At 46.6% G+C, this 26477-nt stretch overlaps 1 protein-coding gene across 2 annotated transcripts in view; it reads right to left on the reverse strand.

The window, feature by feature from the left end:
• The window catches only part of EPS15 (epidermal growth factor receptor pathway substrate 15), an 83051-nt gene that overhangs the window by 2157 nt on the left and 54417 nt on the right, over positions 1 to 26477 (reverse strand). For both annotated transcript variants that reach the window (XM_077278684.1, XM_077278682.1), the window contains 9 exons: positions 25265 to 25471; positions 24605 to 24694; positions 23879 to 23987; positions 23302 to 23337; positions 21786 to 22084; positions 21381 to 21450; positions 20638 to 20717; positions 3325 to 3478; positions 2509 to 2663 (listed from right to left, as the gene is read on the reverse strand). In XM_077278684.1, coding sequence (XP_077134799.1) covers positions 2509 to 2663; positions 3325 to 3478; positions 20638 to 20717; positions 21381 to 21450; positions 21786 to 22084; positions 23302 to 23337; positions 23879 to 23987; positions 24605 to 24694; positions 25265 to 25471 — 1200 coding nt within the window. The remainder of the gene's footprint in view (positions 1 to 2508; positions 2664 to 3324; positions 3479 to 20637; positions 20718 to 21380; positions 21451 to 21785; positions 22085 to 23301; positions 23338 to 23878; positions 23988 to 24604; positions 24695 to 25264; positions 25472 to 26477) is intronic.

Here is a 26477-nt window from a genome sequence, read left to right on the forward strand (position 1 = left end):
TAAGGGAGTCTTAGCAGAAAAATAAAAATGAGTGAAGAACTGAGGATGTATCCACAGAGCAGACAATAGCGGGTATAGATTTGGGTTGGAGGCAATCATCACACAGACAGACACAGTGAAGGAGCGAAAGCGGATGGAGGAATCACAAAAAAAGGGCAAAATCACTGAATGACATCAGGAAGATCATCGCTTTAAAAGGAAAACAAAAAGTTTAAAAAGTACTTAGTAATACCTGGCTACTACTATTGGCCTTTTTAACTGGCCCAGGAATCTGGACTAGCGAAAAAAAGGAAACTGACCTCCTGGACTGGTGCTGCTCCTTTGTACCCAGTGCTACGCCCCCACCCAACTGGGTTCCTGGCATCAATACTAATATCATCACCTGAGCACTGTGATCCGGAAGAGCTTTGCCAGTCCAGGAAGTATCTTTTTTACCTCCTTATCCCCATTAACAAAGAGTTTTCCAATAGTGAGCAACCTTTTAAAGGGATCTGTCTCATGATCGTTCATCGCTCCCCTGCCTCCTGCTTGCCAGAGCGTGCAAACTCCCATGTTACAAGCAGAGACAGTTTTGTCTCTACAGCATCGGAGGAGCGCAGGGGAGACTGCAGCGATGCAGCCAGCTTCAGAGAAGGGTATATAAGCAATGTGCTCCTTGCCTGGGAAACTGACCACCTCTGATAGACTGCAGAGGTGGGCGGTAACCCAGGCAGGGAACACTAAACTATACAATTAAAAATACCTCTGTTATTGAGAGCAGAGAGGATTTTTAATAGGAGGTAAATTGCAAAGTTGATTGTTTTCACAAGCCCTTTAACAGACAGTATTATTGCTGTGCCTTATTGGAGCTAACAGGCTTAGATTACTGCCTCTCCTCCATGCTTTACACTGCAGCTCTGCTCATTTATATTAGTTGTGTATTATAATTTCAGCAACTGGACCTATTTCCATTACAGAAAAAAAGACAAGAATTATCAACAAAAGCACAACATTAAGGATTATTGTGACACTAGCGCACATACATCAAGGTGGAGTCATGTTGTTCCCCCTTCAGAGATGTCAGACAGTATCAATACCTGCCCAGACTACGCCACCTGCAAGAACAGCTGATGGCGCCAGAGCTGGACACAAAAGTGGGGTTACACTTAGGGATGACCACCTTAAATATCGGCCCAGTCTGATAAGAAGATGGCCATTGTTAGGGCTTCACAGTGACAAATTGCACCCTACATTGTACAGTAACTCATGGGTGACCCCAACTGTGGGAGAAAAAGTTGCAAGTGACCTTGAAAAGTTTGATGCGACTTTTTTTTCCCTATAGGAAACACTTGTGTTGCAAAAATAATGAGGATTTACTGTGCATAATTATATGCGCACTGCAGGTAAAACAAGGGGTTGTTCAGTGAAAATTAGTTGATTGTTGGAGGTCTGATGGCTGGGACCCGCACCAAATCGGCACAACAGGGAATTTTTATGCACATGCTCATTTATTCCCTATGGGGCTGCCGAAAGCGGTGCTCGGCTTTTCCAGCAGCCCCATAAAGAATGAATGGAGCGGTGGTCAGTGCTCAAACCTTAGACTTTACAAATCGGACAATGACGGAATCACATTAGAGCCATCTCCCTAGAAGCACAAAAGTCAGTATAAAGGGGTGCACAAACAATACATCATCTATGGCCGGTCAGCACTCGGACCACGACGCGCGGATGTGTGAATGGAACCATTTACATGGTGTTAGAATTAATCCGAATAATACTTTATCATATTCGTTTAAAGAAAACTGACGCCTTTCGAGTTTTCTAGTTATGAGAAAGGCAGAATCGCCCTCCAAAAAGGTAAAAAGCAACTGTACGACCTTCATCAGCGCCGCGCTTTAAAAGGAAAAAAAACAAAACAAATTTGTCTGACGCGTTTCTTGCAGGATTACAGATTGATGATTTTGGATTATGCGTATTACTTTTTCCAGCCTTCTGATTGGCCGCTCCGAATCATAATGCAGCTACTGCAGAATTATAAAAGATCTGCAGTGCAGGAGTCTGGGAAAGCTGGATGACTATGGAAGCAGGAGCCGATGCGGTTCCTCTGCAATGTCACCCAGCTTTTCCTAAAAAAAAAAAAAAGTTTAATAACGAATGAAAATCCTTGTGAAATACAAGTATACAAAACGTGAATGTTCGCCTGTCCGCGTGACTTTATCTCTAGGTCTTTGGCACCTCCTGTGGTTTTTTTGGTTTGCACCGCTGCAGAAATCAGGACATTATCAGCACCAAGCAGAATAAACAAAAGAAATCAACAAAAAGACATCATTGGAATTTTTTTTTTTTTTTTTACTTCAAATCGATAAAAGAACATTACAAGAGGTAAAACAACAATAAAATACAGAAGGGTTTCTATAAAACAGAGGAGCCCCGTGAGAGGCGCACCCGCTCCCTGGATACAGCTATACACAGCAGCGTCCTGATGAAGGGTTACAGTCCGCACCGCTTCTGGGCTCAGGTTGTACTTACAGTGTTAAAGCTACTAAGACTCCCGCTCTCGCCTGTTCCTTTGCCGGCTGTGAAGGGGTCAGACTCCTCCGCCTCGCTGGGGAAGCTGAGATTGAATGCCTGGAATGGGTCTCCTTGCTTGAACAAGTCCTCTGGCTTAGAGGGAGGCCTCTGGCCTAAACGGAAAGAGCGGAAAAGCACATTCCTATCAGTACAACACATTTTCTTAAAAGGCTATGCCCATCTCCAAGATCCTATCCAAATATATAGTAGGTGTAATAATAATATCAGCAAATACCTCCAGTTAGAAATGTAGTATAGTTCTTCTGATAAGCTACGCTGTTTACCCCATGTGCAGGCCATTGCAGCAGCTTAGGTATCCATGGTTATGAACATTCATATAGTGACAGTTAGTTGCTAGTGGTCGTAACCATGGATATCTAAGCTACTGCAATGCTCAGCACATGGGGTATGCAACATAGTGAATCAGAAGAACTTTACTACATTTGTAATTGAAGGTATTTGCTAATATTATTCAACCTATTACATAATAGGAGACGGGAATACCCCTTTAACACATGGATGGACGTGGATTATACACACAAAACAGGAAAATGATGATGACCCATTTTCTTTCTTGGCTGTGTGACCTGTATAGAGGTCGTTGGGCAGGAAAGGGGAGAAGGTGGGCTGTGAAAATCATAGAAGTGAATGGTGTTATCTATCATTATCCAGTCTGTGATGATAATGAGACTACTGAAAAGTCATCTGTACAGAACAGGAAGTGTCAGCCTATTAGGAGGCTCAATGGCCATAGTACAGAGTACGGAGGCCTACCTGGTGGGGGTGGACACGGCCGAGTGGGAGTTCCAGTTTTCGGAGGTAACGCTGGTGGAGGAGTGTCTATTTCAGAAGACTCCTCTTCTAATGTGCTCTTGATGCTTAGTGTTTCCTTTTCTTTTGTGCCGTCAGCTGAGTCCATGCTGCTGTTCTGGTGTGTGACAAAAAATAAAAAAAAGCTTTTGTTTGGGGGATAAGGGAGAAGAATAAAAAATCTGGGCTGTAAAAAAAAAAATCATTAATGACCATAAGGGCGAGGTCAGATGGCCGTATAAATCAGGCAGTAATGCACGAACGGACTGGCTGGCAGCTCTCCCTGAGTGTGAAAGGCTGCATAGACATACATAAAGCTGTCATGCTTGGGAGAGCTGCCAGCCAGTCCGTACATTGTGGTTTGATTTATACGGTCATCTGACAGCGCCCTAATAGTGTTAAAATTGTCACAAAATAGTTACATTTCTTTGCCCAAGAGACTCTCTTCACCGACTTACTTTCCATTTAATCAAATACATCACACACCCAGGTCCATTTCACTTTTTTTTTTTAATTACATTTTATTCTGGCCAAAAACAAAGGTGAAGGCTCCAAGGATCGGTAATACAGTTAGCTCCATATATATTTGGACAGAGACAACATTTTTCTCATTTTGGTTATAGACATTACCACAATGAATTTTAAACAAAACAATTCAGATGCAGTTGAAGTTCAGACTTTCATCTTTCATTTGAGGGAATCCACATTAAAATTGGATGAAGGGTTTAGAAGTTTCAGCTTCTTAACATGTGCCACCCTGTTTTTAAAGGGACCAAAAGTAATTGGACAGATTAAATAATTTTAAATAAAATGTTCATTTCTAGTACTTGGTTGAAAACCCTTTGTTGGCAATGACTGCCTGAAGTCTTGAACTCATGGACATCACCAGACGCTGTGTTTCCTCCTTTTTGATGCTCTGCCAGGCGTTCACTGTGGTGGTTTTCAGTTGCTGTTTGTTTGTGGCCTTTCTGTCTGAAGTTTAGTCTTTAACAAGTGAAATGCTGCTCAATTGGGTTGAGATCAGGTGACTGACTTGGCCATTCAGGAATATTCCACTTCTTTGCTTTAATAAACTCCTGGGTTGCTTTGGCTTTATGTTTTGGGTCATTGTCCATCTGTAGTATGAAACGACGACCAATCAGTTTGGCTGCATTTGGCTGGATCTGAGCACACAGTATGTCTCTGAATACCTCAGAATTCATTCGGCTACTTCTGTCCTGTGTCACATCATCAATAAACACTAGTGACCCAGTGCCACTGGCAGCCATGCATGCCCAAGCCATCACACTGCCTCCGCCGTGTTTTACAGATGATGTGGTATGCTTTGGATCATGAGCTGTACCACGCCTTCGCCATACTTTTCTCTTTCCATCATTCTGGTAGAGGTTGATCTTGGTTTCATCTGTCCAAAGAATGTTCTTCCAGAACTGTGCTGGCTTTTTTAGATGTTTTTTTTAGCAAAGTCCAGTCTAGCCTTTTTCTTCTTGATGCTTATGAGTGGCTTGCACCGTGCAGTGAACCGTCTGTATTTACTTTCATGCAGTCTTCTCTTTATGGTAGATTTGGATATTGATGCGCCGACCTCCTGGAGAGTGTTGGTCACTTGGTTGGCTGTTGTGAAGAAGTTTCTCTTCACCATGGAGATTATTCTGCGATCATCCACCACTGTTGTCTTCCGTGGGCGCCCAGGTCTTTTTGCATTGATGAGTTCACCAGTGCTTTCTTTCTTTCTCAGGAAACTGTATATTTTGCCACTCCTAATATTGTAGCAATTTATCCGATGGGTTTTTTCTGTTTTCGCAGCTTAACCCCTTCACCCCCAAGGGTGGTTTCCACGTTAATGACCAGGCCAATTTTTACAATTCTGACCACTGTCCCTTTATGAGGTTATAACTCTGGAAAGCTTCAACGGATCTTGGCGATTCTGACACTGTTTTCTTGTGACATATTGTACTTCATGATAGTGGTACAATTTCTTCGATATAACTTGCGTTTATTTGTGAAACGGAAATTTGGCGAAAACTTTCCAACTTTGAATTTTATGCCCTTAAATCACAGACATATGTCACACAAATTACTTAATAAGTAACATTTCCCACATGTCTACTTTACATCAGCACAATTTAGGAACCAAAATTTTTTTTTGTTAGGGAGTTAAGGGTTAAAAGTTGACTAGCAATTTCTCATTTTTACAACACCATTTTTTTTTAGGGACCACATCTTATTTGAAGTCATTTTGAGGGGTCTATATGATAGAAAATACCCAAGTGTGACACCATTCTAAAAACTGCACCTCTCAAGGTGCTCAAAACCACATTCAAGAGATTTATTAACCCTTCAGGTGTTTCACAGGAATTTTTGGAATGTTTAAATAAAAATTAACATTTACATTTTTTTTACACAAAATTTATTTCAGCTCCAATTTGTTTTATTTTACTAAGGGTAACAGGAGAAAATGGATGCCAAAAGTTGTTGTGCAATTTCTCCTGAGTACGCAGATACCCCATATGTGGGGGTAAACAACTGTTTGGGCGCATGGCAGAGCTCGGAAGGGAAGGAGCGCCATTTGACGTTTCAATGCAAAATTGACTGGAATTGAGATGGGACGCCATGTTGCATTTGGAGAGCCCCTGATGTGCCTAAACATTGAAACCCCCCACAAGTGACACCATTTTGGAAAGTAGACCCCCTAAGGAACTTATCTAGATGTGTTTTGAGAGCTTTGATCCAAGTGTTTCACTACAGGTTATAACGCAGAGCAGTGAAAATAAAAAATCTTTTTTTCCACAAAAATGATTTTTTAGCCCCCAGTTTTGTATTTTACCAAGGGTAACAGGAGAAATTGGACCCCAAAAGTTGTTGTCCAATTTGTCCTGAGTAAACTGATACCCCATATGTGAGAGGGAACCACTGTTTGGGCGCATGGCAGAGCTCGGAAGGGAAGGAGCGCCATTTGGAATGCAGACTTAGATGGATTGGTTTGCAGGCATCACGTTGCATTTGCAGAGCCCCTGATGTACCCCCACAAGTGACCCCATATTGGAAACTAGACCTCCCAAGGAACTTATCTAGATGTGTTGTGAGAACTTTGAACCCCCAAGTGTTTCACTAAAGTTTATAACGCAGAGCCGTGAAAATAAAAAAATTTTTCCCACAAAAATGATTTTTTGACCCCCAAATTTATATTTTCCCCAGGGTAACCAGAGAACTTGGACCCCAAAAGTTGTTGTACAATTTGTCCCGAGTACGCTGATGCCCCATATGTTGGGGTAAACCCCTTTTTGGGCGCACGGTAAAGCTCGGAAGGGAAGGAGCACTGTTTTACTTTTTCAATGCAGAATTGGCTGGAATTGAGATCGGACGCCATGTCGCGTTTGGAGAGCCCCTGATGTGCCTGAACAGTGGAAACTCCCCAATTCTAACTGAAACCCTAATCCAAACACACCCCTAACCCTAATCCCAACGGTAACCCTAACCACACCCCTAACCCTTACACACCCCTAACCCTAATCCCAACCGTAAATGTAATCCAAACCCTAACCCTAACTTTAGCCCCAACCCTAACCCTAACTTTAGCCCCAACCCTAACTTTAGCTCCAACCCTAGCCCCAACCCTAACCCTAGCCCTAACCCTAGCCCTATCCCAGCCCTAACCCTAGCCCTAATGGGAAAATGGAAATAAATACATTTTTTTAATTTTATTATTTTTCCCTAACTAAGGGGGTGATGAAGGGGGGTTTGATTTACTTTTATAGCATTTTTTATAGCGGATTTTTATGATTGGCAGCCGTCACACACTAAAAGACGCTTTTTATAGCAAAAAAGTTTTTGCGTGTCAACATTTTGAGAGCTATAATTTTTCCATATTTTGGTCCACAGAGTCATGGGAGGTCTTGTTTTTTGCGGGACGAGTTGACGTTTCTATTGGTAACATTTTCGGACACGTGACCGTTTTTGATCGCTTTTTATTCCGATTTTTGTGAGGCAGAATGACCAAAAACTAGCTATTAATGAATTTCTTTTGGGGGAGGCGTTTATACTGTTCTGCGTTTCGTAAAATTGATAAAGCAGTTTTATTCTTCGGGTCAGTACGATTACAGCGATACCTCATTTATATCTTTTTTATGTTTTGGCGCTTTTATACGATAAATAGGGATTTTTGTGTACTCACCGTAAAATCCTTTTCTCCGAGCCATTCATTGGGGGACACAGACCACGGGTGTATGCTGCTGCCACCAGGAGGCTGACACTAAGTATTACAAAGAAAGTTAGCTCCTCCCCTGCAGTATACACCCCTCTGCTGGCTCCCAGCTAACCAGTTCGGTGCAAAAGCAGTAGGAGATCAATAACATATAAGTGTATAGCATGTCACATTATATATGAGAGTATAACATATCAAATGATAAAAACAAATACAACTAATAATAGGGAGGGAGCTGTGTCCCCCAATGAATGGCTCGGAGAAAAGGATTTTACGGTGAGTACACAAAAATCCCTATTTCTCCTTCGCCTCATTGGGGGACACAGACCATGGGACGTCCCAAAGCAGTCCCTGGGTGGGGACAACATCAGATCAGGCCGTGTAACCGCTACTTACAAGTGCGCCAAGGCGGCCTGCAAAGTCCGCCTGCCCAGACTCACATCTGTGGAAGTGTGTGAATTATAGTGCTTCAAGAATGCATGCGGACTGGAGGAATTCGCAAGCTTGCGGTCGTGCTTGCCGACGCCTGGTGCCTAGAGCCCTGAGACAGGGAGATAGGCTGACATCTAGCACGGAAGGACTCCTGGATGGTGAAAAGAATCCACCAGGCTAACGTGGCCGATGAACACGGCTAAACCCTTCCTGTGACCGTCGGGAAGCCTACTTACCATCGAGAAGCCCAAGCAAAGTGTCCAACCTTCGGAAGGACGCCGTCCTCGATACGTACCCACTTGGAGCACTCACTTCTTCCAGATTATGGAGAACCCATTCCGTTGTGTGGACTGGAGCCGAAAGAGATGAGAGGACGATGCCCCTGCAACAGTGGGAATACAAAACCACCTTGGCAACGAGGGAAGGGGATGGCTTGAGGGCAACAATGCATTGATGGTAATAAGGAAAAAAGACTGAAAAGCTCTGAAGACTCATCAGGATGACAAGAACGCAGAGAAAAAAGGGGAGTGACGTTCCCTGATAGTAAAGTCTTTCTGGATCGAAAAAGGAGTCTACTGTAAGATCCCCAGGACCATTAAGGTCCCCCAGATCTAACGGTACGCGGTAGGGAAGAACTACAGGTGAAGGCTCCCTGCGAGAAGGTCCATATTTCCAGTTTTGACGAAATAAGACGGAGAAATACTAGTACCGCAAGCGAGAAAACCTGACATGGTCAGTGCGGGTCTCCTGGGATCACTGGAGGCCTTTTCTGCTTCCAAAAAGATCTCAAGACGTAGTGGAAGAGGAGTTATGGAAATTGGTACCGTGGAAGAAACGGAGCATGCACTGCGATGGACTTGGATCTTGAAGCCAAACCATGAACTGGAGTACATAGGCGTTCAGCTTGGACGCCATCCGACCTACATCTGGAGTACTCCAGTGAAGGCAGATGTGAAGGAAGACTTCCGAGTGAAGTTCCCACTCACTTGAGGAGAAAACCCTGACGGCTGAATATGTCAGCCGCCCAGTGTTCTACTCCAGGGACATGTACTGTTGAGATCACCGAATGATAGATCTCGGCCCATCAGAGTGCGAGGTACCTCGGCCATGGCGCTTGACTGTGGGTACCTGCGAGATGATTGACGTATGGCACAGCCGTGGCATTATCCAAATTGAAGACGGATGGTTGACCCGCCTAAGGGCAGTGGACCTGCTGTAGGATTAGCCGTACTGTTCGGAACCCCAGAGAAATGATCGGGAGAAGAAGACGGGCATTGGTATCCCTAATAACCATTGGACCAGAAGAAGGCTCTGGATGAGGAAGGAGCTTAGAGACTACCTTTTGAAAGCCTGATTGACTTGCTGAAAACGAGCGGAGCAAAAGAAAACTACTTCCGTTTTCGTCTTATTGCTCAGAACCCTCCTAGCTAATTGAATGAACCGAGGGAATGAGTGATCAAGTGGAAGGGCCACGACCTTGACTCGAGAGAGAGAATTACCATCCTTCTTGTGCAGGATCATCGTCAAAGAGGATCTGCTGGGCTGGGAATGAGGAAAAAACTTGTCTAAGTTTAGATGCTAGCCCAAGTGAGAGGGTATTGCAAGTGATATAGACGACTTAGCGTAGTCCTTGTAGAGCGGCTAGAAAGTCGACCGAGTAGGGCAGGACGACCATGTTTCTAGGGTGCAAGAAGCACATGACAACTGCTATGAGCGTTGCGACCACTGTGGTGCGGTAGCCAGGCTGAAGGGCGAGGTCGTGACTTGAAAATGCTGTTCGCGAATGGAAAGGAGAAGAGATAATTGTAGAGGGGAAAAAAGTAGGCATGTGAGGGTAAGAAAACCGAATGTCGATGGATGCCAGAAAACTCCACTTTTTTTTTTTTTTTTTTTTTGTTGAATGGCTGAGCGGAGGAACTGCCTCTGAAAAAGGAGGGCTTTGTCAAAGATTGTTAGAATGGTTTGAGGTCCAGGAATGATCATACTTTTCATTTTCTCCTTCGTGAAACCAAGATCTCTTAGATCTAGACTGTCCAGGACAATGCTTCTACTGCTGGATGGGTCTGTAGAAAAAATACGATCCCTTGTTAGTCTCCCGCTCAGAAGATTTGATTTGAATTGAAGTAGATAAGGTCTCTGACCAGGAGACTATTGGTCAAGCAACATCATGTGGCGCTAAAGAAGGGTAGAGCGCTGAACCCGAAGCCACAAGACGGAACGAACCAGATTTGCTATCCAACCGTCTGTGGTTTTTTAATTGATGATACATCGGGCAGGGATACTGGTAGGTATACCACAAGAAATTCCACCCGGTTAGACTGCCAAGTGGCAGAATGCGGGGCTGCAACCAGCAGGCCTCTTGCCATCTTCGTGCAGAGTAGAAAATTAGGAACCTTCGATCCACCATTCTGTTAACAGGGAATTGGAGAGGAATCGTCCGCTTTCTTGCATCATCCCCTAAATTGATACAAAGGGGGGTGCTCGGACGCCAAAGATGTGTGCCTCTGTACATCCCCAGAGTTGAGGTCCCCGGGTGGACAGGGCAGGTTTTTTGGCATAAGGCCTGGATGCAGAAGAGGATACATGGAGGCGACACTGCATGTGTTCGTCTGTTGAAGATGTGGGGGGAATCGGTGCCCTTAAAAGGACCCGTCGCCCATAAAAATCAGACCAGGTATGGCAACCTACTTAGCGGCTTCTGTCCAGTGAATTGCTCGTCGATTTGTTGATGGTATAAATAGGAGAGTCCCTCCTTTTCTGAAGCTCTTGCAATCCAAGGCAATATGCGATCCATATTCAGCGTTGTTCTCAACAAATCATGGGGGAGAGATTAGGAAATGAAAAACTTCCGTTTTGCAGACGCCTGTACGTTTTTCTAGAACACTTGCGGCCCCTGCTAGCGGACGCTCCCATGTAGGAGAGGGACCATGTATCTCGGTCCTGCGAGCACTCCGAGCCACAGAGGGTTCACAGAGGGATTCAATCTCTTGGTCTGAGAAAACCATGGGTTGCGGTTAGGGGATGAGTGGCGAAGGCTCCTGAGCTCAGTTAGTGATGTGCCCTTAAGACCAGTAAATACTGGTCATGCGCCTTTAAGACTAGGGAATACTGGTCGTGCGTCTTTAAGACCAGGGTATACTGGTCTTGTGCCTTTAGGAGGAGGGCATGCTGGTCATGTGCCTTTAAGAACCAGGACATACTTGTCATATGCTTTGAAGACCAGGGCATACTGGTTATATGTGTCTTTAAGTCCAGGGCATATTGAACACGTGCCTTTAAGACCAGGGCATACTGGTCATGTGCCTTTAAGTCCAGGGCATATTGGTCACGTGCCTTTAAGACGAGGGCATACTGGTCATGTGTGTTTAAAACCAGGTCATACTGGTCATGTGCCCTTAAGACCAGGGCATACTGGTCATGTGCCTTTAAAAACCAGGTCGTACTGGTCATGTGCCTTTAAGACCAGGGCATACTGGCCAAGTGCATAAGACTAGGGCCTACTGGTCATGTGCCTTTAAGACCAGGGCATACTGGTCACGTGCCTTTAAGACCAGGACATACTGGTCATGTGCCTTTAAGACCAGGTAATACTGGACATGTGCCCTTAAGACCAAGAAGTACTGGTCATGCGTCTTTAAGACCAGGGGATACTGGTTACGTGCCTTTAAGACCAGGAATACTGGTCATGCGCCTTTAAGACCAGGGCATACTGGCCATGTGCGTAAGACCAGAGTATGCTGGCCATGCGCCTTTAAGACCAGGGAAAACTGGTCACGTGCCTTTAAGACCAGGAATACTGGTCATGCGCCTTTAAGACCAGGGCATACTGGTCACGTGCCTTTAAGACCAGGAATACTGGTCATGCGCCTTTAAGACCAGGGCATACTGGCCATGTGCGTAAGACCAGGGTATGCTGGCCATGCGCCTTTAAGACCAGGGAAAACTGGTCACGTGCCTTTAAGACCAGACAATACTAGACATGCGCCTTTAAGACCAGACAATACTGGACATGCTCCTTTAAGACCAGACAATACTGGACATGCGCCCTTAAGAACAGACAATATTGGACCTGCGCCTTTACGACCAGCCAAAACAGGACATGCGCCTTTAAGACCAGACAATACTGGACATGCGCCTTTAAGAACAGAGAATACTGGACATGCGCCTTTAAGAACAGAGAATACTGGTCATGCGCCTTTAAGACCAGACAATACTGGACCTGCGCCTTTAAGAACAGACAATACTGGACATGCGCCTTTAAAACCAGACAATACTACATGTGCCTTTAAGAAGGGAGAATACTTGCGCGTTTAATGCCTTGATGTAGAGTGGTTGTGCCCCCTTAATGCTAAAAATCGTTGCCTCAGTGTGAGCCGGCCGGGTGGACCAAGATGGCCACTGTGAGCTGCAGAGTAGATAAAATCTCGCAGAGAGCGAGAAGCGCCAACTCGGGGGGCGGAGCGACGGACACGATGCTGAATAGGCCCAAGCCGGGGCCTAAATTTCTGTAGCAGGCGGGCGACACCAGCGGGGCGTTTCAGGAGACTTCCGGGATGCGGCCTACACATCGGCCGAAGCCAGGGGCTAAATTTTTGTAGCCGGCCAGAGCGTTACCTCAGAGAGGTGGGCCACAGGAAAGTGGCTGAGGCTGCCTGCGCCTTTATGGATATCCCTCTGAAGATGGATCCACTCACCAACGTTGCGCGTCCCGGCATGGAGCCGCCGCGGATGTGGGTTTCAGCGCTGTTCTGTGCAGCGTGGACGGTGCAGGGATAAACCTCAATCCATCATCCGTCTGTTAGGGAGGAGGAGAGGAACCGTCCGCCTCCTTGTACCATCCGCTCTTAATAGTGGTGGTGCAGTGGGGGCTGCTCGGACGCCACACTGGATTGTGCCTCTGAACAGCCGAGGGTAAAACCTGGTGGTCAGGGCTGATGTCCGGCAATAGGCCTGGCTGCAGAAGAGGATACTGGAGGTGACACTCCAGTGCTCGTCTGATAAGGTAGGGGGGAGATCGGTCCCATGAAGGGGCCCGTCGCCCCTAGAATCAGCTCAGGCAGTGGCTTCCCACGTCGCAGGAGAGGATACGGAGAGGTGAAACTCCCGTGCTCGCCTGTTGTTGGTTCGGGGGAGATCGGAACATGAAAGAATCCGTCGCCCCCTTCGTCCGTTGTAAAAGGTAAAAGTAAAAAGATTCTTTGGGTCTGAATAGCAGACCAGTCCGTGTGCCTCCTACGGACACTAAGCAAGAACTGGTTAGCTGGGAGCCAGCAGAGGGTGTATACTGCAGGGGAGGAGCTAACTTTCTTTGTAATACTTAGTGTCAGCCTCCTGGTGGCAGCAGCATACACCCGTGGTCTGTGTCCCCCAATGAGGCGAAGGAGAAAAACTATTTTATAGAATAAATAATTATTTTGGCATCGCTTTATTCTGAGGACTATAACTTTTTTTTTTTTTCTTTGATGATGCTGTATGGCGACTCGTTTTTTGCAGGACAAGATGATGTTTTCAGCGGTACCATGGCTATTTATATCCGTCTTTTTGATCGCATGTTATTCCACTTTTTGTTCGGCGGTATGATAATAAAGCGTTGTTTTTTGCCTCGTTTTTTTTTTTTTTTTCCTACGGTGTTCACTGAAGGGGTTAACTAGTGATAAAGTTTTATAGGTGGGGTCGTTACGGACGCGGCGATACTAAATATGTGTACTTTTATTTTATTTTTTTTATTTAGATAAAGAAATGTATTTATGAGAATAATACATATATTTTTTTTTCTTTATTTAGGAATTTTTTTTTTTTTTTTTTTACACGTGGAAAAGGAGATTTTTGTGTACTCACCGTAAAATCTTTTTCTCCGAGTCATCATTGGGGGACACAGGACGAATGGGGTGTTATGCTGCTGCCACCAGGAGGACACTAAGTTAAACACACACAAAAGATTAACTCCTCCCCTGCAGTATACACCCACAGGCTGGACAATCCAGAGCCAGTTCGGTAACAAAGCAGTAGGAGTAAGCCAATTAACAAACAGACAACATGTCATAGTCAAAACACAGACTGAAAAGAACAATTGAGCCAACTAGGCTAACAGGGAGGGTGCTGTGTCCCCCAATGATGACTCGGAGAAAAAGATTTTACGGTGAGTACACAAAAATCTCCTTTTCTCCTACGTATCATTGGGGGACACAGGACGAATGGGACGTCCCAAAGCAGTCCCTGGGTGGGCCAACAAGAAGTTATAAATGCTGTGCGTGCCTACGAGCTACAGATGAGACACTGCCGCTTGTAGGATTCGCCTACCGACGGACGCGTCTGCCGAGGCCTGAGAGTGCACATGATAGTGCTTCGTGAATGTATGCAGGCTGGACCATGTAGCAGCCTTGCAGACCTGCGCTGCCGATGCCTGGTGCCGGATGGCCCAGGACGCGCCGACTGACCGGGTAGAATGAGCCTTGATCCCCGGAGGTGCGGCGTGACCCTTGACACGGTAGGACTCTTGGATGGCGGAACGAATCCACTTGGCAATGGAGGCCTTGGAAGCAGGTAGTCCCTTCCGTGGCCCCTGCGGAAGAACGAACAAGGCGTCTGACCTACGGAGAGACGCAGTTCTGGAGACGTAACGTCTAAGACCCCTCACTAAGTCCAGAGTGTGGAGCGCCCTTTCCGTGCGGTGGGAAGGAGCAGGGCACAGTGAGGGAAGGACAATCTCCTCATTAAGATGGAAGGAGGAAACGACCTTCGGAAGAAAAGTCGGACATGTCCGCAGAACCACCTTGTCCTGGTGGAACACAAGGAAAGGAGGTCGGCACGACAGAGCTGCCAGCTCAGAGACACGTCTAATAGACGTGACAGCCACGAGGAAGGCAATCTTCCAAGACAAGAACAGCAAAGACACTTCATGCAAGGGCTCAAAGGGGGGCTCTTGAAGAGCACGGAGAACTAGGTTCAGGTCCCATGGTTCCAAGGGCATCTTGTAAGGCGGAGCCATATGAGAAACACCCTGGATGAAGGTCCTGACCTGCAATCTGTTTGCAATCTTTCTCTGAAAAAGAACCGAGAGAGCAGAAATTTGGCCCTTAAGAGAGCTGAGAGCAAGACCCAAGTCTACGCCTGATTGGAGGAATTCCAAAATGTGAGGGATAGAAAAACGGAGGGGGAAACGTCCCCGCTTCCTGCACCAGGTGAAGTATACCTTCCAGGCGCGGTGGTAGATGCGCATAGAAGAAGGCTTGCGTGCGCGGAGCATGGTAGATATCACCGTCTGGGGCAACCCCTTCTGCCTCAGTACCCAGGACTCAACGGCCACACCGTTAAACACAGGGCCTCTGAGTTCGGGTGGTAAATGGGCCCTTGAGACAGGAGGTCTGCGCGACTCGGCAGCCTCCAAGGTACGTCTGAGACCAGTTGAACCATCTCGGCATACCATGTCCTGCGCGGCCAGTCCGGAGCGATGAGAAGTACTGGGATCCGTTCTGCCTTGATCTTCCTGATCACCTTTGTCAGAAGAGGAATTGGGGGAAAGATGTATGGGAGTCTGAAACCCTGCCATGAGAGGACGAGAGCGTCGGCTCCGAAGGCTGAGGGGTCGTGAGACCTGGCCATGAAGACGGGAACCTGGCAATTGAGGCGAGATGCCATTAGGTCCACGTCCGGGGTCCCCCATCGAGAGCATATCTGGTGAAAGATTGCGGGATGGAGAGACCACTCTCCGGGATCGAGGCTGTGGCGACTGAGAAAGTCCGCTTCCCAGTTTTCCACGCCTGTAATAAAGACTGCTGAGAGTATGGAATGATGTGTCTCGGCCCAGCGGAGAATTAGCGTCACCTCGACCATGGCCGCCTTGCTGCGAGTGCCCCCTTGGCGGTTGATGTAGGCTACCGCAGTGGCGTTGTCGGACTGGACTCTGACCGCACGGCCGGAGAGGAACGGCTGAAAATGATGGAGAGCCAGTCTGATTGCCCGAATCTCTAGGATATTGATGGGCAGCTGGGACTCCTGCGGAGACCAGCGACCCTGAGTCGAGTGACGCTGGAACACTGCACCCCAGCCGAAGAGACTGGCGTCCGTTGTGACAACCAGCCAGTGCACCGGAAGGAAAGACTTCCCCCGAGTCAGGGAGGACCTCTTGGTCCACCACCTGAGGGACTGTCTGATTGGGCGAGAGAGAAGGAGACGGCGGTCGAGCGAGGCGGGATTCCTGTCCCATACTGCCAGAATGGCATGTTGTAAGGGACGGAGGTGAAAAACCGCAAAGGGCACTGCCTCCATTGCCGCCACCATCCTGCCGAGTACCCTCATGGAGAAGCGTAGGGAGTGAGAGCGAGGTTGAGTAAGCTTCCGGACTTCTCTCTGAAGAGTGGATACCTTTTCCGGAGGCAAAAGTACTAGACCCTGAGAGGAGTCTAAGATCATTCCCAGGTAGGATATGGTTTGGGCCGGGACTGGGGAAGATTTTTTGAAATTGATTTTCCAGCCCAGGCGCAAAAAGGTATTTATAGTGACGTCTACCGCTTCTGAACAGGACCGGAAAGAGGGGCCTTTTATGAGGATGTCGTCCAAGTAGGGCAACACCACTATGCCCCGAGCATGTAGAATGGCCACGGCAGCTGCCATGACCTTGGTGAACACCCGAGGAGCAGTGGCCAGCCCGAAAGGTAGGGCGACAAACTGAAAATGGTGCCCCTGGACCGCGAAGCGGAGGAAGCGCTGATGAGACGGTAGGATGGGAATGTGCAAGTAAGCGTCTTGAACATCTAGAGATGCAAGGAACTCGCCTTCTTCCAGAGAGGCAATTACCGAGCGGAGGGACTCCATACGGAATTGACGTACACGGACGTACTTGTTGAGGAGCTTGAGGTCCAATATTGGACGTACTGAGCCGTCCTTCTTTGGTACAATGAAAAGATTGGAATAGAAACCTTGGTACCTCTCGTTCTGAGGTACCGGGATGATGACCCCGTCTTCCCATAGCGATCTTATGGCCTGAAAATACTGACGGACCCTTGCTCTGGGAGGAGGGGACTGGAAGAAACGAGATGGGGGAAGAGAGACAAACTCTATCTTGTAACCGAAGGACACTAGGTCGCGGACCCATCGGTCGGGAACTACCGAGAGCCACGCGTCCCGAAAGAAGAGTAGGCGGCCGCCAACTCTGTCGGTGTCCTTTGGCGTCTGCCAAGAGTCATTGAGGTGGAGACCTGTTGGGTCTGGGCCCCCTGGACCCCTGTTGTCTGGGTCTGCCTCTCCAAGAGGGAGAAGGTTTGTAAGATGGCTGGGAGGTTCTGTCCTTGCGCTGACCTCTCCCGGCGCCGGGTGGCGCGGAGGGAGAATTGGACCAATTGGAGCCGAAACGGAAATATCGGCCTCGGCCCTGTTGGTTGCGAAAGGGACGAAAGGTCCGTTGCTGGGGAAGGAATTTGCTCTTTCCCCCTGTGGAGTCTGCGATAATTTTATCTAGTTTGTCCCCAAAAAGGCGTTCGCCCTGGTATGGAAGGGACGTGAGAGATTTTTTGGATCCTGAGTCCGCTTTCCAGTCCCTGAGCCAGAGGGATCTGCGGATCGTGACAGCATTGGCCGCTGTCTGTGAGGCACAATTGGCCGCGTCTAAGGATGCGGAAACTACAAAGTCCCCCGCTCTGGCAATCTGAGTGGCCAGGTGTGAAACCTCGGGGGGTAAGTCGGCGTGTAGAGCTGTAGAGGCTAAAGACTCGGCCCAATGGGTCATGGTTTTTGCAACCCATGTGACGGCAAAAGAAGGGAAGAGAGAAGCCGAAGAAGCTTCAAAAGCCGAGCGAGCCATCTGGTCAATTTGTCTATCAGTGGGATGCTTGATGGACGCGCCCTCGGAGGAGGATAGAACCGCCTTGGTGGCTAGCCGCGACACTGGCGGGTCCACGGAGGGTGAGTGAGACCACTCCTTAGCAAGGTCCTGAGCAAACGGATACTTCAATTGCATAGCCTTCTGACCTGAGAAGCATTTATCCGGACGGACCCTGTGGAGATCGACAATGTCCTTAAATTGATGATGCGTAGGAAAAAATCTATGAGCCTTTGTGGTTCGCCCGAATGACACGGGATGAACCGCCTTGGACGGGGTTTCCTCCTCTAACTGTAGCGTCTGACTTACCGAGTCTATGAGAGAATCTAGGGTCTCTTGGTCGTGACGATACTCTGGGGAACAGGACACGCTGGATGCGTCGTCCAGAAAGGATTCCCTGCTATGAGCTGGGGATGAGTGACGAGAGACTTCGCTCTCTGAGCCGGAGGGCTGATCACGGACCGGAGATATTACCCTGGACTTCTTTCTAGATGAGAGAGGGCTTCTGGAAACGGAACGACCTCTAGGCCGAGAGGGGTTTTTAGGCCGCGTTACATCATCCGTGGAAGCGCCCTGGGTAAGGGACGGGTCACGGAGGGACTGTATCGTCCTTTCCAAGGATGCCACAGATCGAGCAAGGGAGGACGCCCATGCGGGGGTACTAGGCTCACTACATTCCGGGTCAGAGGCCGGAGTATCCTGTGCCGCAGACATTTCGCAGGCGGAGCACAGCGGGGTAGTGTGACCTCGGGGCAGAGATACCTTGCAGGAGGTGCACACAGCAAAAATAACAGAGTGGGTCTTTCCAGTCCGTTTTTGCTTAGACTGTGACATCTTTGCCATAAAGTGAGCGTACTGGCAGGGGAAGAGACAATCCTAATGAGTGCGTCTCACCAAGTTCCGTGGTGCTTGGCAGAGAGATCCTGAAGTCCTGTGCGCTGTGGTGCTGCAGAGCCGCCAGCGCACTTCCTGGTCCAAGATGGCCGCCGAGATGTGAGAAGGGCGCTTCTCGGGAACGAGAAGCGCCCAGAGAGGGAGAGAGAGAGGGAGGGGGGCGTGTCATGGGCGGGCGGTGGATTCCCTGCTATGCGCGTCGGAACGCTGCCATATTCCCTGCTGTGTGCCACAGAATGTCCGTGGTGGAATCCGGACCAGGGACGGTAAACAGTGCCACCGCCCTAACAGAGCGCCGAATTGCCCGTGCTCCGCGGCTGCAGCGCCGCATTAGAAAGTGGATCCCTGAACGGGCGGTCCCCTGTCAGCTGGTCGGCCCCCGCACTTACCTTGTGCGATGGGGCCGATGCTCCATCCACCTTCACCTTAGTAGGGAGAGGGTGGAGAGCTTCTGCCGCCGTGCAACATCCGCTATGTTCAGTGGTGGTGCAGTGGGCGGCTGCACGGACGCCATGGTAATCTGTCCGGCTGTGCCCTGGCTCCAGGAAACTTAGGTGGATGATTAGTCCCCGTGGTCGCCTGACAGGGAGGGAGGGAGATCGGAACGCTAGGGAACCGTCGCCACACTGGAAAGTGAGCCAGGGCTGGCATCCATCGTCGCGGGAAAGGATACAGGAGGAACGCTCCATGTACTTGCCCGTTGTTGGTGCGGGAGAGATCAGAGCTGAAAATTTGCCTGTCGCTCCCTTCCGTTAAAAACAAAAATTGGTGGGGTCCTGAGGACCCAAGTGCCTCCTGAGACACTAAGTAAGAACTGGCTCTGGATTGTCCAGCCTGTGGGTGTATACTGCAGGGGAGGAGTTAATCTTTTGTGTGTGTTTAACTTAGTGTCCTCCTGGTGGCAGCAGCATAACACCCCATTCGTCCTGTGTCCCCCAATGATACGTAGGAGAAATTTTTTTTTTTTACTTTTTTACTTTGTCCCGGGGGGGACATTACAGATCGGTGATCTGACAGTTTGCACAGCACTCTGTCAGACCACCGATCTGACTTAGAGCACTGCAGGCTTACCAGCGCCTGCTCTGAGCAGGCACTCGGTAAGCCACCTCCCTCCCTGCAGGACCCGGATGCCGCGGCCATCTTGGATCCGGGCACCTGCAGCAAGGAGGAGGTAAGAGACCCTCGGAGCAGTGCGATCACATCGCATTGCTCCGGGGGTCTCAGGGAAGCACGCAGGGAGCCCCCTCCCTGCGCGATGCTTCCCTGTACCGCCGGCACACCGCGATCATGTTTGATCGCGGTGTGCCGGGGGCGGTCCGTGATAATCAGCTGACACCCGGCCGCGATCGGGCGCGCTCCCCCCCCCCCGTGAGCGCCGCCGATCGCGTTGGACGTACTATCCCGTCGGTGGTCATACGGGCCCACCCCACCTCGACAGGATAGTCCGTCCAATGTCAGAAAGGGGTTAAGGATGGCTTGTTTCGCCTGCATGGAGAGCTCCTTTGACCTCATGTTTACTTCACAGCAAAATCTTCCAAATGCAAGCACCACACCTCAGACCAACTCCAGGCCTTTTATCTGCTTAATTGAGAAGGACATAACGAAGGGATTGCCCACACCTGTCCATGAAATAGCCTTGGAGTCAATTGTCCAATTACTTTTGGTCCCTTTAAAAACAGGGTGGCACATGTTAAGGAGCTGAACCTCCTAAACCCTTCATCCAATTTTAATGTGGATTCCCTCAAATGAAAGCTGAAAGTCTGAACTTCAACTGCATCTGAAGTGTTTTGTTTAAAATTCATTGTGGTAATGTCTATAACCAAAATTATAAAAATGTTGTTTCTGTCCAAATATATATGGACCTAACTTTATAATCACAAAATCCAAAATAAAAAAAATGGCAGCTAAGTAAAATAAAATCATATCAGAATACCTTGGAAAGTTCAGAGAAGTCGGCAAACCCTCCGGCAAATGATTCATTTCCAAAGACTGAAGCGAACGGGTCGTCATTTCCTGATGATACAGAATTAGGAGAAAATGGCAATGGCGTACAGTCACATCATGCAACGTGTAGATTTTGATCCAGAAGTTGGATTTAGCACATTGCACAGATCTGAATTAAATCTGGAGAGACCAGGGCCACTCCAGGAACCAGGGCCACTCCAGGAACCAGGGCCACTCCAGGAACCAGGGCCACTCCAGGAACCAGGGCCACTCCAGGAACCAGGGCCACTCCAGGAACCAGGGCCACTCCAGGAACCAGCCTTATTCTTTTAGTGTGCAGATAATTCAATATTGATGGTCATCAATATCGAATCGGTGGGGGTCCGTCTCTTGGTGATCAGGCCAATCGTATGATTGAAGGGGGCTGCGATACTTCAACATAGTACATTTTGCCTTTGCCTTGTATTAATGATCAGTCCCATCAGTCCTGGCTACAGCAGCAGGCACGTGATGTTTTGAGCGATCGGTGATGGTCTCAGAAGCCGAAACACCACGGATCAGCAACACTATGTAGCCCATAGAATATGACTTTTTGCAAATATCAGGTGCCCTTTATCCTCGCCTACCTGACTCCTGGGATTTGTCCATGTCAGATATAGACTAAATACACAAAATCATCACCACCATTCAGTACTACAAGGGAAAAAAACATGATCTCCTGTAATTACTCACCAGTTTCAGTGCTTGCTGGCACAAATGTACCACCGGGTGCGAAAGGGTCATTGGTCTTCAAAGCTTCGTTCTACAAGAAAACATACGACGGCTCTCAGGAGGGAAGATTGCAGGATGCAATGACTATTATTAATGGGGAGGGAGCGTGAATACTCCATCTGTGTCAGAAAGGATCAGTCTAGATCAAAGAGCAGCAGCCAAACAATAGAAACTATGCCGACGTTTGGTGCGACAGAGGTGGGCTTTTCTCTAAGGTTTGCACAACCACCCGGATTGTCCGGGCTATAAGGAAAGGGCATTTGTCCTCTGCAATATTGCACTGCTGGGTATAGGAACAAAACTTTCCAAGATCAGAAAAGGCATCACACGAGCAGAATTTATCTAATTGATAACACCACCACATACCGTGGCCGAACTGCTGTCAGACGGGGCTGAAAAGGGATCTGCTTTGAAAGACGTGAACAGATCCTCGGATGCAGAAGAAAAGGGATCGGCTTTAGAGGAGGAGAAGGGGTCAGCCTTAGAGGACAAGAAAGGATCGTCGTTTTCTACTTTTGAAGATGAGAAAGGATCCGACGTTTCGGATTTCGCAGATGGGAATGGATCTTCTTTTGAAGAGGAGAAAGGATCTGCTGAAGGTTGTTTGAAGAAGACATCAGAAGCAAAAGGATCAGCGTCTTTAAAAGGATCTCCCCCGAATGGATCTGCAAATAAAAAGGGGCTTTCGTGTCAGCAGAGCATTTTTCCTTAGTAGGTAAAATACAAATTCACAAAACAGAACCTAGAAAATGCTAATCACAAATAAATAATATATATAATTTTTGAACTTATAGGCCTCCAAGGGCTAAAATCAACAGGTTTACTCAATGGTCGGTCCCGGCTCCAGCACTGGCTCTCCACTTCACTCACAGGTTGCAGCGGTGACACCACGACTACAGCGAAAGTGATTGCTACAGTCACTAGGCTCAGCAGATGTAGAAGGCACAAGCCTAGTGACTGGCTGCAGCGGTCACGTGCACTGTAGTCGTGATGTCACCACTGTAGCCTGCAAACAATCACCAGGAGCAGCAGTGGACGAGGCTGTGTCAGAGCTCAGGCCGATGAGTTAACATCATTATGTTTAGTGATGAGCAAGCGTGCTCGGATAAGGTGTTATCCAAGCACGCTCATTTCCTAATCTAGTATTTTCGGCGTGCTCGAAAAACATGCTCGAGTGCATGTCAGTTTGTCAGGCAATCCCTGCACGTGTTGAACAGCGGTGGCGACTCAAGTACCTTTTTTTTTAGGATTCCGAAAATATTCGATTATGATACGAGGGTACTCTGATAACACCTAATCCCAGCACGCTCGCTCATCGCTATTTGTTATTGTTAACCCCCTAAAAGGCAGTGAAAAAAAAAAAAATATATATATATATATATATATATATATATATATATATATATATATATATATATATATATATATAGATATATATATATAGATAGATATATAGATAGATATAAAAAATATATATATATATATATATATATATATATATATATATATATATATATATAGTATATGCACTGTATATATATATATACACTGTACATATATATATATATATATATATACTATATATATATATATATATATATATATATACACTGTACATATATATATATACTATATATATATATATATATATATATATATATATATATATATATATATATATATATATATATATATACACACTATATATGTATGTATATATATATATATATATATATATATATATATATATATATATATATATATATATATATGTGTGTGTGTAAAAAACTCCTTCAACCTGTATTTTATTACTTTCAAGGGTTACATCCACATTGATAGTGACCAATATGTTCCGATAATTTAAAACAACTTAACAACTCACCTGCTTTACCAAATGGATCATCTTTAAATGGATCATCTGCAAGAAAAAAAAAAGATCGATTAAGACATTGTTGACTAAGGAACAATAAGGAAAATAATAATAGAGGTAGTTATTTAGGTTTTATTTCGAAAAAGGGAATTAAAAGAGGTTTTCTGAAACCGAAAATGTATTTCATAAAAACAGGCTGTGCTTTTCTCACTATGCAAACTATAGCCAGGGAACAGGGGTCTGTCAGAAGATGAAAACCCCTTTAAAGCTGGCAATATTTAGGAATTAAAAGTCTGACGAGCTTGTTGTCATAGAAAGGATTGGCAAAGGATATGGGGACTTTACTCTGCATTTGCCAAAATAAGTACAGGATTCCCTCCCCCACCCCAAAACATTTTATAGTTCCTTAATTCATCCCTATACATGGAGTGAAAAGATCTCTAGAACCAAAATGACTAAAAATCAGTAACGATGCCGGTTGGACATAACTCCAATCCATCACACATCGTATAAACTTGTAGTTTTCAGTTTAGATACTGATTAACATATGAGCCTCCTTCCAAAAAAAAAAGAAAAAGAAAGCACTTACTTCCAACAAACGGGTCACTGTGGAAGAAGTCCAGCCCGGTCTCCGGCACATTCTGTGCGGCAGGTGCACTCTGCTGCACTTCAAAGGGATCCACCTGGAACGTAATTTCCTGAAAAAGCAGACAATATATTTGCAGAATTTACGTTTTCCTCCCGTGGGCGCGCTACGTGACGCGAGGACTCCAATGTTATTGAGAACTGTGACAGATGTCGGAATAAAAAGGATTTACTGCTCAAACTATAAAAGTTTTAGGAACCAAATCAAAATGTCTTACGATGAACTTCCAGCAGCTGAAACTGGCGATTTTAATGCCACTTTTCTAGTCGCCAACCTGAGGTTGCCAAGCTGCTGCAAAACTACAACTTTTCAGCACGCCATAACCATCATGGGCCGGTCAAGGCATGCTGGGAGTTGTAGTTTTACAACAGCTGAAAAATTATAGGTTTGTGATCATTGATTTTATAACATCCTCAATGGTAATGGTTAGAGTTGAGCAAAGAGACTGGCAGGAACCTGGGTCAGTGGTCATATCGACAGCCCTTGGCAGCCAAACCAGACACTTCGAGCCTCCTGCCCCCCCGGGGTTTCTTCTGATTAGCAGACCCCTCTTACTTCATGCTGCAACGTAGTAGTCAGAGGTTCGCAGGGCTCTCGTTCAGTGGCCATGGACTATCAATGTGGCCACTGGACCATGACCCTTTAAAGCCCAGATCATCTGCGCCATACCTTGTCAGCGGGGGCTGGTATATTAGGAGTCTCGTCTTTTTCTTCCACTTCACTCCCTGACGTGTGGGCAATTTCCGGACTGCTCCGTACCTGTAATGGCAGGACAGATGGGGAAGAGTCAGCTGCTGACAGTCACTTATGGTGCCGGCTTACAACAACCCAACCCTTATATCACATGACATCTACCTTTGGGAAGCCCCCATAACATTGGATGGTTGTTGAGTTAGACATATCTATTTAATACATGGACAGTTTAAAAGAACTTCCGTTTTTAGAACATCCCTTTAAAAAAAAAAAACAAACTGGGCTTTTCTTACCCTCCCAGATCCAGCGCTGAGTCTCTGCCGCAGCTCCCACCATCTGTAGACCAATCAATGATTTTCGAGGCTCGGAGCGGCTCATGCAGTGTACTTGTGCTCAGTGATTGGCTGCAGCTAGGTCGACATGACGTCAGTGCTGCAGACACACCGGGAGCAGTGGTAGTAACTCAGCGCCGGACCCCGGGGAGGGAAAGTAAACTACATTTTAAAAGAATATAATAAAATAAACTGCACCTGCGGACAGGAATTCACTGAAAATGGAGAACCCCTTTAAGCGGAAAGTATAACGCAAGTAGGAAAACTTTACTTCGGCATCACTAAATGCACATCGTTTACGAACCGGAGAACTGTGGCTCTGATTTTCTGGCTGGGCCAAGCTCTCGTACTCTGCAGTTTCATGAAGATTTGCCGGCTCGCTGCTGCTGTTACTCAGACTGGAATGATCCCCCGTGCCATTGACCATGGGCAAGTCTAAGTGGTGACGCCAGCTGACATGAAACGGCGAGTTCAGGTCGTTCTCAATGGGCCTTATATCTTGAAGTTTGGCCTAAAATAAAGAGTAAAAAAAAAATTGAAAATTATACATAAACATATGTAAAAAAATGAGCGATTTACTACAGTCAAGAGTTAACAGGGGTTTTGTCCACAAATTTTAAAATTGGGCGAAGAGCGAGAACGTTGAGAAAAAATAAAAAAAAACAGTAAGAACAACTATATGATAAACTTTCCTTTTTCTTTTGAGACATATATATTTTTTTCAAACTCTTTAACCCTATAATTTCAATCTCAAGTTTCGAATGGACATCCTTCCTCATTTGGGCTTCAAAATTCCTGCACAGTTTGGCTTTAACAGTCTCCCTGCACATTGCTGGGGGCAGAAGTAAATTAACCAAGAATCCATCAGTGAGCTCGTTGTGATGGGAGAGTTTGCAACATATTCTTTTTCTGAATTACTCTCTGCTTATTTAGGTACAGAAACCAAATCAAAGTTGAGCTGATCTTTGTGGTCATAAATCAGCTGAAAGAAGCTCAGAAAAAAAAAAAAAATAAAGTAACAAACTCCCAATCAGAATGAGCTCACTGATGGACTCCCCGGTGACTCCTTCGACAGCTTTCACTGTGCGGAAAAACAAAAAAACTGTGAAAGACAAAAGGTGCTACATTTTTAATGAAATACAATTGCAAAGAGGATTTGTAGCCCATAATACAGGCATCTAATAATAAATGGTCCCAAAGAGGTCTGTATTCTTTAAATGACATTTTTTAAGGGAATCTGACAGTAGGATCCACCCTCCTAAGTCGTCTATATAAGCATATAGGTCATAGAAAGTTGAATAAAATGATACTTTGATATCTGCCATCCGATGTTTTATTCCAGAGAAATCCACATTTTTCTTAATACGTAAATGAGTTGTTAAGATCTATGGGATGGACATAGATCTCCCCGAAAATCTGCCTGCAGAGCTTATTTTACATGAAAGGGGGAGTTACCAGTGTGAGACACGTAATGACTGACAGCCTGCTCTCCTGATCGACATGTCTCACACTGGAAA

This window comes from Ranitomeya variabilis, chromosome 8, assembly GCF_051348905.1.
Source record: "Ranitomeya variabilis isolate aRanVar5 chromosome 8, aRanVar5.hap1, whole genome shotgun sequence".
In the NCBI taxonomy this organism is placed as follows: domain Eukaryota; kingdom Metazoa; phylum Chordata; class Amphibia; order Anura; family Dendrobatidae; genus Ranitomeya; species Ranitomeya variabilis.